This window comes from Gracilinanus agilis, chromosome 5 (assembly GCF_016433145.1).
Source record: "Gracilinanus agilis isolate LMUSP501 chromosome 5, AgileGrace, whole genome shotgun sequence".
In the NCBI taxonomy this organism is placed as follows: domain Eukaryota; kingdom Metazoa; phylum Chordata; class Mammalia; order Didelphimorphia; family Didelphidae; genus Gracilinanus; species Gracilinanus agilis.
The window spans coordinates 163297089-163313425 of record NC_058134.1 but is presented as its reverse complement, the minus strand read 5'-3'; the positions used below and the strand labels follow the sequence as shown (position 1 = coordinate 163313425).

At 33.2% G+C, this 16337-nt stretch overlaps 1 protein-coding gene across 1 annotated transcript in view; it reads left to right on the top strand.

The window, feature by feature from the left end:
• PCLO (piccolo presynaptic cytomatrix protein) overlaps nt 1-16337 on the top strand; it is a 555993-nt gene that overhangs the window by 24452 nt on the left and 515204 nt on the right. Inside the window, exon 3 of the mRNA XM_044677248.1 lies at nt 9331-10740. Coding sequence (XP_044533183.1) covers nt 9331-10740 — 1410 coding nt within the window. The remainder of the gene's footprint in view (nt 1-9330; nt 10741-16337) is intronic.

Here is a 16337-nt window from a genome sequence, read left to right as displayed (position 1 = left end):
AATAAAAAACAAAGCAAAACAAAAATATATTTCGATATACTCTTGTTACAGGGTGCTTTCTTTCAAAGATGCAGCCCTTCTATAGGATAGGTGTGCACTCTAGGTAGAAAGCAAAATTGTTCTACATTGGAAAATTGTATAACCTGTGTCTTTTTGCCCTTCAGAGATTTTATGATATCTCTTTAAAATGTACCATTTGTTTCTAATATGTATCATGATGATTTTTGGCATTAAAATTTGTATAAAGTGAATGAACAATTTAAATTTGATATAACTTGCTTTGCATCATGGTGATTGTTCTGTATTGTACCATAAAACTTTAAATAATTAAAAATTAATTGTCTCTATTTCAGTGAATCAGCGATCAGAGAATCCAAATCTATACTTAATACATTCATTAAAACATTCTGTTTATTGGATATTAATTTTATGTTATTTTAAATAGCCTTTTGTTCTATCTTCTTAGACCCAACAAAGGTTTTATGTTGTGATGAAAGTACTCATTTAGTATCAGTACATCTGAACTTGGGCAAGTTGATTCACCATTATGAACAATTTTCTCTAATGTAAATTAGGAGCAAAAATGAACAAGTTGTTTTTAAAGGTCAGATCCAGTTGGAAATCCATAGACAAGACTAATTATGTTTGGCCATAGATCAACCTCTGGTAGACTTAAAGCATATTGTGTCATATATTTCAATATTCTTTCTCATATTAGACATGAATTAAATTGAAGTGTGACACGAACAAAGCCAGAAAGGTTGTGAGCATGGGAGATGGAACTTGATCCCAGCTCCTCTGACTTCAGAGCCACTGTTCATTTCACTATATCATGTATTGTCATAAGAGCTCTAGAGGATACAGAAATTACTAAAGTAAGGATCCTGGCTCTAAGAACTGACAGTTTATTGGGGAGGAGATATACAAACCAGAAAATAGTTGAAGATGATATGTGGAGTATTACATAGAACAATGTAGATTCTGAGAAGAATAAAAGTTTAGAGAAGGCAAAGGTAAATGGAAGTTGGAATAATTTTCGTGAAAGCTTGTTGAAAGACTTTGGCTGAATAAGGAAGGATGAGTAGGGTTGACTAAGGAAAGGGGAGGACATTACAGGAATCTGACCAGATTAGAGCACATGGAGAATAAATTTAGCAAATACTTCTACTATTAATAACAATATTGATAAAGCACTTGAAAATTTGCTAAGTTATTTACAAATATTATCTTATTTTATCCTCACAACAACCCTGGGAAGTAGGTTATATATATCATTATAGCATTTTATAAATGAGGAAAAGGAGGAAGATAATAGTTAAAAGACTTGCCTAGGGTCACAGACCTAGCAAGTATATAAGGCTAACTTTGAATTCACTTCTAATTATGGAATAAAGTTTAGATCTCTTATAGTAACTAACAGGAACTTGTTATAATTTTGTTTTTTTCAGAAGAGTGATGTTTTAGTAAGAAACTTTAATTTTAGTTAGAAGCAGTGTTTTAGTAAGTTAAACTAGCAGCAAAAATGCAAGATGAATTGGAAAAGAAAGACTAGGGAAAAGGAAATGAGATGTGTGTATGGTTGATACATGAGATGATGAATATCTTGATTAGAATGATGGCAATGAGATTGGTGATTATAGCAAAAGTACCAGGATTTGGTGATTATCCCAAAAGTACCAGGATAACAACCTATGTGTCATCCCCATCTTCTTTTTCTGAGTAATCCTTCCCCCAATATTTTGTCAAGGTGTGTTTATTTCACTTTTATAATATATACCCTCTTCTATTTTTTTCCTTGTTTACACCTGCTTTATTCTTTGATTTGAGCTGATTAACTTAATGCAGAGTCCAGGTAAGCTTCACTCATACATAAATGAGGAAACTGAGTCCAGGAAAAAGAAGGTTTTCATTTTACCCCCAAAGGACACATAATGACACTCAAACCTAGAGTCTCGGTTTTTTAGTTCTCATTCAGTGCTCTGCATAGTATGCTATTAGGTTAGGCCACCCTGCAAAAATCTTTCCTGGGACAGGAAAAGATGAATAGTTAGATGTCAATATTGATGTTGATGTTGTTGATGTTGACAATGTTGTTGATGATGTTGATGATGTCAGTGATGTTGATGCTGATGTTGTTGATGATATGGTTGATATTGTGGATGGTGTTGATGATGTGGATGTTGATGCTGAGTTGCTGTTGATGACGATGATGTTGATGATGCTGTTGTTGATGATGTTGAAGTTTTTGATGATGGTTTTGTCAATGATGTGGATAGCATTGTTTTTGCTAATGTTGTTGCTTATTTTGAGGTTGTTGCTGATGTTATTGTTGGTGATGTTGATGATGTTGATAATGATGTTCTTGGTGTTCATGATGATGTTACTGAGGATTGTATTTGGAGGTGGAGGTTTTCCTCCCATTTGATCCTTTCTGACCTTTCCCACTATAATGATTAAAATTTTCTTGGAGACTGTCTCCAACCTCTTTCACCCTTCCATTGTATTGGTCTTCTCCTCCCCTCTCTAAAGTACTTCTTTATGAAATAAAGAATCACCTCATTTTATTTCTATATAGTGAAAACTCATAAAGGAAATTAAATGAAGGATGGCATCTTTTGATCTACAATCATATTACAACAGTTCCCTCTTTGGCTGTGGATACCACTTTTTAATCATACATCCCTTGGTATTATCTTAGAACCTTATTTTACTTATAATACGTATAATAGTTTAGTCCTTCAAGTTGACTATAGTATAGTATTTCTGTTACTATATACACTATATTCCTAGTTCTTCTCCCTTCATTTTACATCAGATCATATAAGTTTCTCTAGGTTTTTCTGAATTCATATCATTCATCATTTCTTATCATGCAATAGTTTTTCATTAAAACCATATATCACAGCTTGTTCAGGTATTCTTCCATTGATGGACACCACTTTGGTTTCCAATACTTTACCATGCCAAAAATGTCTGCTATAATATTTTGTCTAAAAATAAGCATTTTTAAATGTAAAATACATTATTTTAGTGGCTATTATTAGTTATTGTTATTGAAAACCAAATATATTAATTTTGCATTCTGTTCCTAAATGGAACAGTTAACATAATTAATTCACAGTCATACTATTTTTTCATCATCTTTGACCAGTATTTTCACCAATTCATGATCTTACCAATAGGAATTTGTGAGAGTATGAATTTAAAAATGCAACTCCATTATTACAATTAGTAAAACAGGGTAAAAGAGACATTATGACACTGTATTATATTAGAGATAGAACCTATTAGAACCCATAGATATTGTCAGAAAGCCCTGCTTTTAAGTCATGCTTCTGATATGTATGTACCAACTGTGTGACATATGCAAGTAACTTAACTACTCAGTACCTCAGGAAATTATCTAAAATTAGGGATTACTTGGGAAGTCATGATATTAATTTGTAGAAAAAATGTGATTTGTTTGTAAATTATGTAGGTCCACCAAATCATAGATATGTTTTTTAAAAGAAACAAAAACACAATTCTTTGTACTCCCATTCTCTGATTTGTGTGTGCGTGTGTATGTGTATGTGGTAGAATTTTTATTTTTAGCATGATTCTTTTATACTTCTGTCCTATGTAATGAGTATGCCCAGAGTCTTAGTACAGTTTTGTGCTTAAGCAGAGTTTAAAAGTTTACTAATGCTTTTGGTCACCCTTTTAAATCTTACCTTTTTAAGCTCTTTAATGGCACAATAATTAATAGTCCTTTTGAATCACAAAATATTGTGTGATACCATCTATATCTTTGAAAAAGTATAGCAATTAGCCCCAATCATTGAATGTAATGGATATTGACTTCATTTATGCCATACTTCTGGTGCATATATCATATTTGATGCACAGTTGTGTGACCTAGTCGAGTATCTTAACTACTAATCATATAGGGTTGACATCATGCAAATACTTTTGTTCGAGTAGATTAGTTGTGCTTGAAAAATACGTTGAACAGGATTTTAATGATCCAATCTTTGATTATTACCTAGATCAGGATATGTGACCTTGCAAGCGTGTCATTTTAATTTCTTTTACCATCCTGGTGAACATCTCTGTACTCTCTGACCTTCAACTCGTTTAAAATTGTTGGAGGCTTCTGATTCAGAAGAAGGAAAAGAAAAAAAATAGATTATTTTCTTCCATTATTAACCCACAATACTTGTAAAGTATACAATTCCGTGAAATATATAATCATCATATCATTCTAAAGAAGCTCTCAAAATGTAGATGAGAAAAATGTAGCTTGAAAGAAACTGGGTCTATTGGAATTGCTCCTGTCCTATGAGACATAATAACTGGGCTTAACTACCTAGACAAGTATGTTTTGAGCAATTGTGACTGGATGATAGTTCCCAGAAGGCAAAGATCATTTCTTATACTAATATGAAATGCCTTCAATATTTAGCATAGTATTGTCAACAAAGTAGGTACTCAACAAACATTTAATGAATGACTAAATATGTTCTAGTTATAATTAGAAAAGTCTCAGAGGAATTAAACATATTTAATTATTTTGTAATTTCTTAAAATGAAAAATCATTTCATAATTTTAAGGTATGCATACCAACTTTCTGTGTCACTTTCTGGATACCATATGAATAAGTACTTGAGGGGTATGTTGTAACTATTTTTCATGGTATTATATATGAAAGTCATTCAATTTGCTCTTGAAGTATGGTTTGTATTTTATTGTTTCACAGAATATTTCAATAGATTGTGGAAAGCAGATAGTAAGCCATAATAGTACTTTGATTCCTCCATATACAATGCTGATAAGTTTGATTTTCATTATAACTTTTTATTTGTATTCACTGCTTTGAATGTACTTTGAAAAGCTAACTGGTTCCACTCTCCCCCTCTTTAGGAATATGATAATACATCCAACTGTGGCCCTAATTGGTTTCTTAATCAATGCTTTTTGATCCTCCAAAAGGAGATTGTATTTCTAAGAACTAATATATCGTTTCATCAACTGGCTGGGATTAATGTTAAGAGTAGTTTACAGTACATTCTCAAGTAAAATTACGCTTATTATAAGTGGAATAAAGATTAAGGATTAATTCAAAAGATTAAAGATTCAGAACTGGAAGAGATATCAAAGACCATATAGTAGCATCCCATCATTTCACAAATGAAAAAACTGGAATTCAGTGTGATTAAGTGATTATCAGTTTTCATAGGTAAGGTTTGAACCCAGGTTCTCTGAAACAAATCAGAATTCTTTTCACAGTTCCACTGTACCTCTTATATTAATTGTCCAGGAAGATACCTTTTATTTTAGTGGTTTGGGATTCAGTAGGTTATGCATAGAGATTTGATTATGGAAATTCTTGCTTTTTACAACATATATATATATATGTGTGTGTGTGTGTGTGTGTGTGTATACAAACAAAATCCTTCGAATGATAATTTTTCTCTTCATTGAATTAAAATGAAATGACAATACCAATAAACTGTCAAACCATGAGGAAAATTAAATATAAGGCCTATAGTACTTCTGAATTTAAAATATTTGGGCAAAGTAACTACATTAAATAAGAAGGAATATTTCCCCAAATCCCAAGAGTTTAACAAGCTTTTCACATGTTAATAACAGGAGAAAGAGGTTTTGAACTTGTATTCCAAGAGTGCCAATGAATCTCACATGTGTGATATATTTCATTTTTTAGAAGTTGAGAATGAAAGACAGTTTGATAAAAGGTCAAGAGCCTCCAGGTTAGCTAAGAGAAAGGAAGATAATTTTGCATGTTTCCTACCAGCGGAAAGAATAGGAGTCAATATTACTCCACCACACCCAATGCCAACATCAAGGAGAGAGAGACATTGTAATGCAACTATATATACTTGCTAAAAAATCTTAAGTACAAAATATGATGGCATATTCCTGTTATCCCTTCTACTGAGGAGGATGAGGCTGATGCATTGCATGAGCTTGGGAATTCTGAACTTCAGTGAGCCTAAGAAGGCAAATGGATATCACACCAATTCTGGCAACAGTATTGGGAGCCCTTTGTAGTGAAAACCACTAGGATGTCTAAGGGGGGATAAACCAGCCTAGCTCAGAAATGGAACATATTGAAGATCCTGTATCAATCAGCTCTGGGATCAGCGCATCAATGACTGTTACACTTTGAGCTTTGGTGACTAAAAGTGATAACCTCAAAACCAAGAAACATACAAAAAGGCTTCAAGTATTGTAATAAGGGGATAAGAGGAGATGGTAATGGGGGGGGTCACTAGGGGAGTAGGAGCCAGCAATTAAACTAGCTAGAGATTGGTGTTGATGTTATCAGAGGGGAGCAGCCTCAGCTGAGCTGCCCAGTGAATCTCCACCGCTAGCTGCAGGCTCCTTTAAGATGTTTGGTTGATGACCCCTGCCTGCTGAGGTAACTGATTCCCTTTTGGGTGAGAGCAGAGCCCAGCAGGAAGCCATGGCTCAACTCCCTGGCAATTATGGAGGCTTAGCTTTCACTTCATAGTAACCCCTACTTTTCAAAATTCTGTACTCCCCTTAGTCTCTTTAGCCTTGAAGGTGTTAGAAGGATCACAGGAATTCACAGATTAAGGCTAAGGGATTTATTTGAACTGGAAAGGGAAAACTAAGGTAAGAGGGCTTAGGTTTGCTAAGCTGTTGCTAGGGGCAACTGGCAGGTCCTGGGAAAGACATAAAGGGTCTTGACGGGCTGAGGGCAACCAGCCCCGATCCCGAGATGACTAGACTCTGGCTTGGTGTTGTTGATCAGCTAGGTACACCAATGATGTTGTTGAATTGCTCTAGAGATGGCCCTAACCACTAGGCTATACTAACCAAGTTCCTACCCACAAGCCTCCTCTCTTCTACCCTTCCCAATCAGGGGTCCTCAGGGGAAAGTTCAGGGATAGCAAGTTTCTGGGTGAGGTCAAGGGAAAACAGACACCAAGGTTGGGTTTGCAGGGCTTTATATAGTCATAGTCCAACTGTTGGTTAGCACCTGGCATCTGGCACCTGCCACCCCAGAATTCCATTCTGATAACTGACAGGATTGCCTAGGGTAATATTGCAATGCAAGAAACCCTGCATTATAGTAGGTATTATCAGTGTGATGATGATTTTTTCATTGAGCAATAGTAGTCCAGAAGAATTCAAAGATGAAACTAGGATGTTCAATAAAACGAGTGTTACATTTAGATGTTAAAATTGAAAGTAGATCTTTGAAGTTTTTTTGATGTGCATATTAGATGCAAGAAGTTAACTTGATAGCAAAAAAAGAATCTGAGCAGAAATAGGGAAAAACGAACAAATCATTATCACGTGATTCTTGAGCATATCCTTTGTGTATAGTACTTGATAAAATGAATAGAAGGAATTAATTATGAAATAATCCCAAGAAGTATTTAATCTGAAGTGGTTAACACAAATATAGACACATGTTTAATAAACTTTCTAAAAATAAAAAAAATATCCTTAGAAAATTGCAAGAGTCATAGCAATGTAATAGAAAGAATATTTGTAGTCAGAGGAATTAAGGTTCAAATCCAGAATGAGCTACTTTCTAACCTTGTGATTTCAGGCAAGTTAGTTAATATCAGAGGACCTGAGTTTGTATATTTATGAAATGAATGGACTTGACTATATGATTTCAATGTTCCTGACAAGTTTCCAAACTCCTTTGAATCCTTTCTAAATTGTTATTCCTTAGCTGAGTGTTTCTCACTTCCCTCCCATTTTCTTTTATTTTTTTTCGCCTTTCCTCAGACTAGGAATTAGGTAGAGATTGCAAAAAAAGTTGAAATCAGATGTGGGAAGAGACAGACTTGTGATAAGGAGAAAGCTAAAGGGAAGGGCTTGAAATTGGGAATGAGGAGATTAGTAGTGGTGCTGAAGTATTTTCACAAACCCTTTCCAGATAACACAGGTGATGATGGCATGATTGCTTCTTTGACTTTCTATTCCCTTGGTTTAATTGGGAACTGTAGAAAGCAATTTAATCTGCTTTGAGATTTCCAAAGTTTAATATTGATGAGAATGAAAAGTTACCCCTGGAAGGAGAGTTTAGTTCTAAAAGCAATTGGTGATAAGGTGATTTTAACAAATTCAGGAAAATACCTTAGAGTTCAGATTTAATTTCATTGATTGAACCATGGGTAGGTTTTTGTATGCATTCTGTATATTATCTGAATATGGTCCAATCCTCTTCTGAAGTACAGAATAGTCAAGAGAGTGTTTTTTTTTATAATGAATGTTATTTCATTGCAGATAGAAATCATATAGATATTTTATCTGCTTTAACATAAATCAGATAAGTCTTTTACTTATTTTACTTTGGCAAGAAATGTAATTTTTACAGAATGTGATCACATCATGTCGATAGTGATTTCGGAGGTTAGCATATAATCCTTCTGTAAAATAACTATAGAACAACTATATGGATGAATTGACATTTACTTCTTTCCTGTCATCTGAATGCGCAAATGTTAGTCTCTAAACCTACAATGATAGATTATCTAATTTGAAGGCAATTTATATTTTAAATTGAAGAGTCATTAGATCATAGAACTTAGAGATGGAAGGGATTTTAGAGGTCTTCTACTCCATTCCCCTTGATTTTTAGGTGAGGACACAGATCTAGAGGCAGGTAATGCTTTATTTAAAGTCATATGCCTGGGGAGGCAATGATTGAAATCCAACTTTTATGATTTCAAAATATTTCCCCAATATTGCACTGAGTAAAATATGTACATATTTTTCAAAGAATTTCATTCAGGACTTAGAATTTAGAACTCTACAATAGACATCATTTGAGAAATCATTTTATGACTTATCTATAAACTAATCTCAGGAGTTTTAAAATATATTTTACATGCTTTGATTTCTACCTAAATCAGATGTAGTTGCATCAAAAGGAAATTTGATGCTAATTAAAGAAAAAATAATATGAATATATGTCCATCTGTGGATGTGTGTGTAATGCCTGAGAAGGAATATTAATATTCAATTTCTTCTTTTCTTCAGAAGTATAGACTTTCACATTTTGCAGGTGTTCAGTTTTTAATTCCTTTAACCTTTTTCATTATAATAAATATTTTGATTCATTTGGGAGAAAAACATTTATTCTACAAATATTTATTGAACATATATCATAGGCCTGGCACTTAGTGGGGTACAAAGGTGAATAAAGCAGACCTTTTGCCCTGAAGGAATAACTCATTATTGTGAATATTTAGTTGATTCCTGCTTATTTACCAATTTATAATCTTTTTTTAATGCTCTGAATGGTTGTTTCAATTACATTTATTTTTGTTTCCCTGCAGGTTAAAGAGTGGCTTTGTTTAAACTGTCAGATGCAAAGAGCACTGGGTGGTGATTTGGCTCCAGTTCCACCAGCTCCTCAGCAGAAACAGAAGATTAGCACAGCAGTTTCTGCATCTTCAGCGACTAAACCAGCCCCTCCATCCCAGCAGACCTCCCTGAAGAAAGATGTTACCCCTAAACCAGATCTTTCAAAGCCCCCTGAGATTAAAAAGCCACCATCCCTCACCAAACAACCATCCATCTCAGGCTCTCCTCCAGCAAAAGCCAAGCAGCCTTCCCCTAGAGAGTCTGTATCCCAGCCAACCCCTCACCCAGAGCCTTCTCTCAAATCTGAACAAGCCAAGGCACCAATGGCTGACGATAAATCCAAACAGCCAAAGATACAGAAGCCTACAGCAGATGTTGTGGCTTCCTCATTAGCTGCAGTGAAACCTGATCTCCCAGGCTCCAAAATACTATCCCAGGTTCAGGAGAAAACAGCACAGCCTCCTAAAACAGATTCTGCCAAATCAACACAAATTACCCTACTTGCAGGGGATAAAGAAGTCCCACCTGATTCTAAAGGCATACCACATACTACATCTGATTCCAAACTCACATCACAACCTGGGATGATTGCAGAGAGTAAAAGTCAAAAACAAGCTGATCCAGTTCAAAAGAAGGAAGACTCTAAGAAAGCACAAACCAAAATGAGCCCCAAGCCAGATGCCAAGCAAATGCCAAAAGGATCTCCTATCCTCCCAGGCACAAAGCCTAGTCCTGGACAACCTACACCTACACCCCCACAGCCTCCAAAGACTCAAGAGCAGTCAAGACGTTTCAGTCTTAATCTGGGAAGCATCACAGATGCCCCCAAATCACAACCCACAACTCCCCAAGAGACAGTGACTGGGAAGCTATTTGGATTTGGAGCATCTATCTTTAGCCAGGCATCAAATTTAATTTCCACAGCTGGCCAAGCAGGAACTCAAGCACAAGGTACGCCAGCAGCTCCAACCAAACAACCCCCTCCTCCTTCACATCCACCTGTGTCTCAGGTAACACCTAAACCCACCAGTCAAGCTCCACAAACAATTCCTAAAACCACATCTGTTAAAAAGGACACAAAAGCTCCAATTGCTGAAAAAATTGAGGTACCTAAAATTGAACAGGTTGCCCCAGTTAAAGGCACTGAATCAGAAAAAAAGCCCCTTCCCACAAAGGATAGCAAACCTCAAGTAGTAGAACCACAAAAGGCTGCTGGCCCTCCTGAATCAGAAAAGTCCACCAAGCCAAAATCAACTTGTCCTCTTTGTAAAACTGATCTAAATGTGGGCTCTAAGGATCCTCCCAACTTTGATACTTGTACAGAATGCAAGAATGTGGTATGCAATCTCTGTGGATTTAACCCAACACCACACTTAACAGAGGTAGGAAAAGGCATTTACATTATTTTTTTGGATCTCTAGATATTTTGATCAATGTTATGAGATGAGAAAATTGTATTGTTGTTGAGGAAAACAAAATTAATGGTGCTTTAACTCTAAATTGTTTAATTGCTTATGAAATGCTGCCATCATGTTAAATATTGGTTTAATTTATCTTTTTGTGGGTTAACATATTAGGTTAAAGAAAAAAAGGAAATATTGGAAATTCATATGAATAAGGGCTCCTTAATCCTTTGGAATTATAGATTTATGGCTTAAGTACATATATCATTTTTTATTTAGGTACCTATTTTACGACTATGTCATTATTGCTTGTCTGGAAGTCTTTTGTTTAATCTAAACTTCAATTAGTGAGAGTCTACATCAATATAAAATACATTGTATATCAATTTTCATTTCTAGAGGAAGGTCAAGAAACCTTGAAAAATCTAATTAGAATTATTTTAGATGGATGTGAAAGTGGTCAGATATTTCTTATAATACTTGTTTTACTTTCAGAAATTTTTTGTCATTGGCATTGAAATATATTTTCAAGGTAATATCAAAATATAAAAAAAGAAATAGAAAAATAGCCCTGGACTTAAAAATAATTCATGGTCTTTTCAGAAAGACAGGAATCCTAGATATAATATAAAAACATTAAAATGACCCAAGAATTCAGAGGACTAAAAAGTGTGTATAATTAAGTTACTTGAAAATATCTGTAATGTTTGGCATGGAACATTGGACAGGGTTAATGAAGTGGTTGGATATATGCAAAGAGGGGTGTTGGCAGTTTTCACCAAGAGTGACAAAAGTTCATGCCAAGAATTCTCCACATCAAACTCATTAAACAAGTTTCAAATAGTACTTAAAATGTTTTCTCCGATAACTTTGTTATATAAATTTTAAAAGCATCTATGCTTCATCATTGCACTCAAATATCCCTTACTCTCTTGTTCTTTAGAATTTAAATCTTATGGTTAACTATAATAATTAATAAAAGATGATGTTTGATTGTTTGCTGTTCAATATTTAATGAACTCTTTATGTGGAAAAAAATGAACATAAGTATTATCAAGTAGAAACTAAAAAATGTCATTGATTTTTGATTGGCAGTAACTTTGACCTAACATGAAGTATTATTATAAGTTGAGATACTTTTATCTGAATTTATACCAGATGTTAAATATTGAGATGAATGACTATTTTACATATATCTATAAAGTTTATTTTTCTCACCATTTAGAGGAGGGAAAATTTCTCATAATTTATGCTGATTTGGGGGATTTTCATTTTTAAAAAAAGAATTTCATAACATTATTTTAGTATTTTAACATTTTATTCTTTCTTTATATAACATCTTTAAGGAAATGATACAAGGCAAATTTATTAAATATTTAAAAAGATTTAGGTAATACAAAGTAAAAAATAACAAGAGATATAAAAATTATTTTAAAGATGAGTAAAATTTCTGGAAATATATATTTTGAAAATATGGAGTACATATGAAAAATAAGGAGCCAGATCCAATATGAATTTCTAAAGACATAAACATATACATTCTTTGAAGTACATAAGTGTGAATTATTACATAGATGAAGCTTTTTAGGTATCCTGTCCTTTTAATTTATTTTAACTAAATGATATTCTACAAATGTAAGAAGAGTCACTTCCTACAGGAAAATACTCAGGGAGACTATATGTTTTTAAAATGCTAGAAGACTTAAGAGATACTTATTAATAAGAGTTTAGCTGCAGACACTTCTAAATGCAGAAGGTTGATATTAAAAAGATTTTTCATAGTTCTCATTCTATGCTCACCCTAAGACTACAGGGCAATATTTCCCCAAACTCCAACAAAAATCTAGTGATTCTTTAAGTAGTAGATTATATCTGACAGCCCAGAGATATTCTTTTCCCGTTTTATTTCTAAAGGTGATAAAAATGACTTTCTGGGAGAACCAATTCTATAAAACTTATGAACACATAGTAGTAAAAGTAGAATACACCTAAAATTAATTCATCATCATGGTCCTTTTCAACTAAAAGAGTGGTAAGACCTAGGAACTTGGGGTCGAGTGACTTGCATAGGGTCACATAGCTACGATTTTAACACAGGACCTCTCATCTCTAAGACTGGCTCTCTATCCAGTAAGTTACCTAATTGCCCCTCCATTGTGTTTTAATTGAAGTATACTGTATTTCATTATGAATTTCATCCTTTCATATAGACTAGAATAAAATTATAGACTATCATAACTAGGAATGTAAAAATATGTCTTATTGCTAATACTTAGAGTTGATCTTAGGTCCTTAAGGAATAATGAAGGACACATTTTGGCTAAAATTTCAGTTTGTAGGAAGTGAGCTTGTCTGGAAATCCAGAATCACAATGGTTAATGCTGTTGTGGGAAAAGTTTGAATAAACTTATTGTGACAGATGTCTCTTTTTTGTTTTTATCCTTTGGTTGTATTCTGATGTTCATAGCACATGGGTATAGGATGAAATGATGTTGCTGACTATTAATCCTTTGTAAGAACTTAGATCTATGTTTCTATCATGCTTTTGAAAATATAGTAAATGATGGAACCTGGCTATATATGAATGGGCATGTTCTATCATTTTAACTAGGAAAATTAAGTTATTTACAAGTAAACATTATTTAATGTGACATTGTTGATAATCTTGGGGATTTGGTTTCTCATGTTGGCCATTGATAATAATGATCAACTATTACTTCTTCAGCCTACACTTAAAGTGTAGAATGATCCTAATGGCAAAGTTCTAGCTTTGCTTTTAAAAAATATATATTATTCAGGTCATCCCTACCCTCTCCACAACATAGAAGGCATCACCCAGAAAAATATATGGATTATGTCTTTCATGTTATACACTTCTCAGTTTATTCTCTGGAGGTGGTAATTCACAAATTATTTTTCAGATTTTAAATCCGTAGTTGTATATAATGTTCTTTTGTTATACTCAGTTCCCTCTTCATTATCTCAGGTAGTTCTTTAGGAGTTTTATTTTTAAATTAATCTGTTTATTGTTTCTTATGGCATAGCATTATTCTATCACAATCATATACCTGAATTTGATTAGCCATTCTACAATTGATGGACATCCCCTTAATTTCCATTTTTGGCACCACTAAAGAAGCTACTAAAATATTTTGGAATATATGGGTCCTTTTCCTTTCCCCCAATCTGCTTGGGAAATAGACCCAACAATGGCATTGCTGAGTCAAAGAATATACAGAGTTTTATACCATTCTGGGCCTAATTCCAAATTGCTCTACAAAAAGGTTGGATCAGTTCACAGCTGCACTAATAGTGAACTACTGACCCGATTTTCCCATATTTCCTCCAAGTTTGTTATCCTACCTTTTTTTTTTTCATTTTAGCCAATCTACAGGGTGTGAGATGATAACTCAAAATTGTTTTGCATTTTCCTAAACAATAATGAGTTAGAACATTTTTTGTATATCTACATATGGAATTAATTTCTTCACCCTGAAATTTTCTTTTCATATCTTTTGCAGTTTTATCAGTTTGGAGATGGCTCTCATTCCCATAAATTTTTTTCTCTATATATTTTAGATATGAGATCTCTATCTGAGAGGCTGTCAATGAATTTTCCCACAATTTTGTATTTTCCTTCTAATCTTGGCAATATTTATTTTATTTGTACAAAACCTTTTCAATTTAATATACTCAAATTTATCCATTTTGCATCTCACAATCTTTTCTATCTCTTCTTTACTCATAGATTTCTTTCCTATCCATAACTCTGAAAAGTAATATGCTCCCTGTTCTTAAATTTGCTTATGATATCTCCTTTTATGAATACATTTTAATCTTAGTAAATAGTGTAAGATATTTGTCTATACCTAGTTTGTGCCAAACTACTTTCTACTTGTCCCAGCAATTTTTGCTAAATAATTTTTATATTTTGGGTTATTTTTATCATGTGTAAATATATATGTCTAAATATATATATTCTAGAATGTCAATAAAATATTTTAATAATCTTTTTTTATATTTTATAATCCATGTTCTCTTTCTCCCTTCTACCTTTTTCCCTCCCCAAGAAGGCAGATAATATGATATAGGTTGTATGTATATTGTAATAATGCATATTTTCATGTCTATCATGTTGTTAAAGAAGTCATATTTTATTTACACTAGTGAAAATTCATGGAGAAAATAAACAATGGTATGTTGTATTCAGACTCTATCTGTTCCTTCTATGGTGGTTAATATCCTTTTTTTCCGTTGTGAGTCTTTTGGTGTTGTCCTGAATTCCTGCCTTTTTGAGAATTGTTAAACCATTCATGATCATCAGGCATTATTGTTGTTATTTATACATTTTTCTGATTCCGCTCATTTCACTTTGTACCACTTCATTTAAGTCTTTCCAGGATTTTTTGTTTATTTTTGGTGATTATCTTGTTTGTCATTTCTTGTGGTGCAATAGTATCTCATTGGAAACATTTATCACAATATGTACAGCAATTTTCCAACTGATGGACATCCCTTCAGTTTTTAGGTCTTTGGTATCACAAGAAAAAATGCTTTAATATTGTTATAAGTAGCTTATTTTCCCCTAACTTTAATCTCTTTGGGATGTAGACCTATTAGTGGTATTGCTGGGTCAAAGGGAATGCAGAATTTTATGGCCCTTTGGTTATGATTCCAGATTGTTCTCTAGCTCCATTAACATGTATTAGTGTCTTGATTTTTCCACTTCTTCAATATTTATCATTTTCAATTTTGTCATGTTAGTTATAAATTTCAATTTTGTCATATTAGTTTGGTGGGTGTGAGATGGTACCACAGAGTTGTTTTAACTTGCATTCATATAATTAATAATGATTTGGAACATTTTTTCATATGACTAAAGATATTTTTAATTTCTTCATCTGAGAGTTGCCTGTTTGTATCCTTTGATCAGTTTTCAACTGGGAAATGTTTTGGGTCTTATTTGATTCAGTTCTCTATAGATTTGTGAAATGAAGCCTTTGTCAGAGAGACTTGCTATAAACATTTTCCCCCAGTTTGTTGTTTTCCTTTTAAATCTTGGTTACATTGCTTTTGTTTGTATAGATTTTCTTAATTGAATGTATTCAAAGCTATCTATTTTACATTTTATAAAGTTTGCTACCTCTTGTTTTGACCTAAATTCTTCCCTCATCCATAAGTCTAAAGAAAACTTTTTTGTGCTCACTTAATTTGTTTATGGTATCAACTTTCATGTATTTCTTTTGACTTTACTTTGCTATATGGCATGAGGTATTGGTCTATTCCTAATCTCAGACATACTATTTTTCAGTTTTTCCAGCAGTTTTTTTTTTTCAAATAGTGAATTCATCTTCCAAAGCTTTGATTTTCAGGTTTATCAAACACCAATTTACCATGGTCATTTACCATTGTATGTTTTCTGTTTAATCTATTTCTCAGTTATCATCTTCAACTAATAATATAATCAGTTTAACCCTATTATTTTCCTTAATTACATTAAAGTATCTTAAATATCTTTTGTACCATTAGTACCTTAACTGTTCTAGTTATCACTTTCCCAAGTAAAGAATCTGATC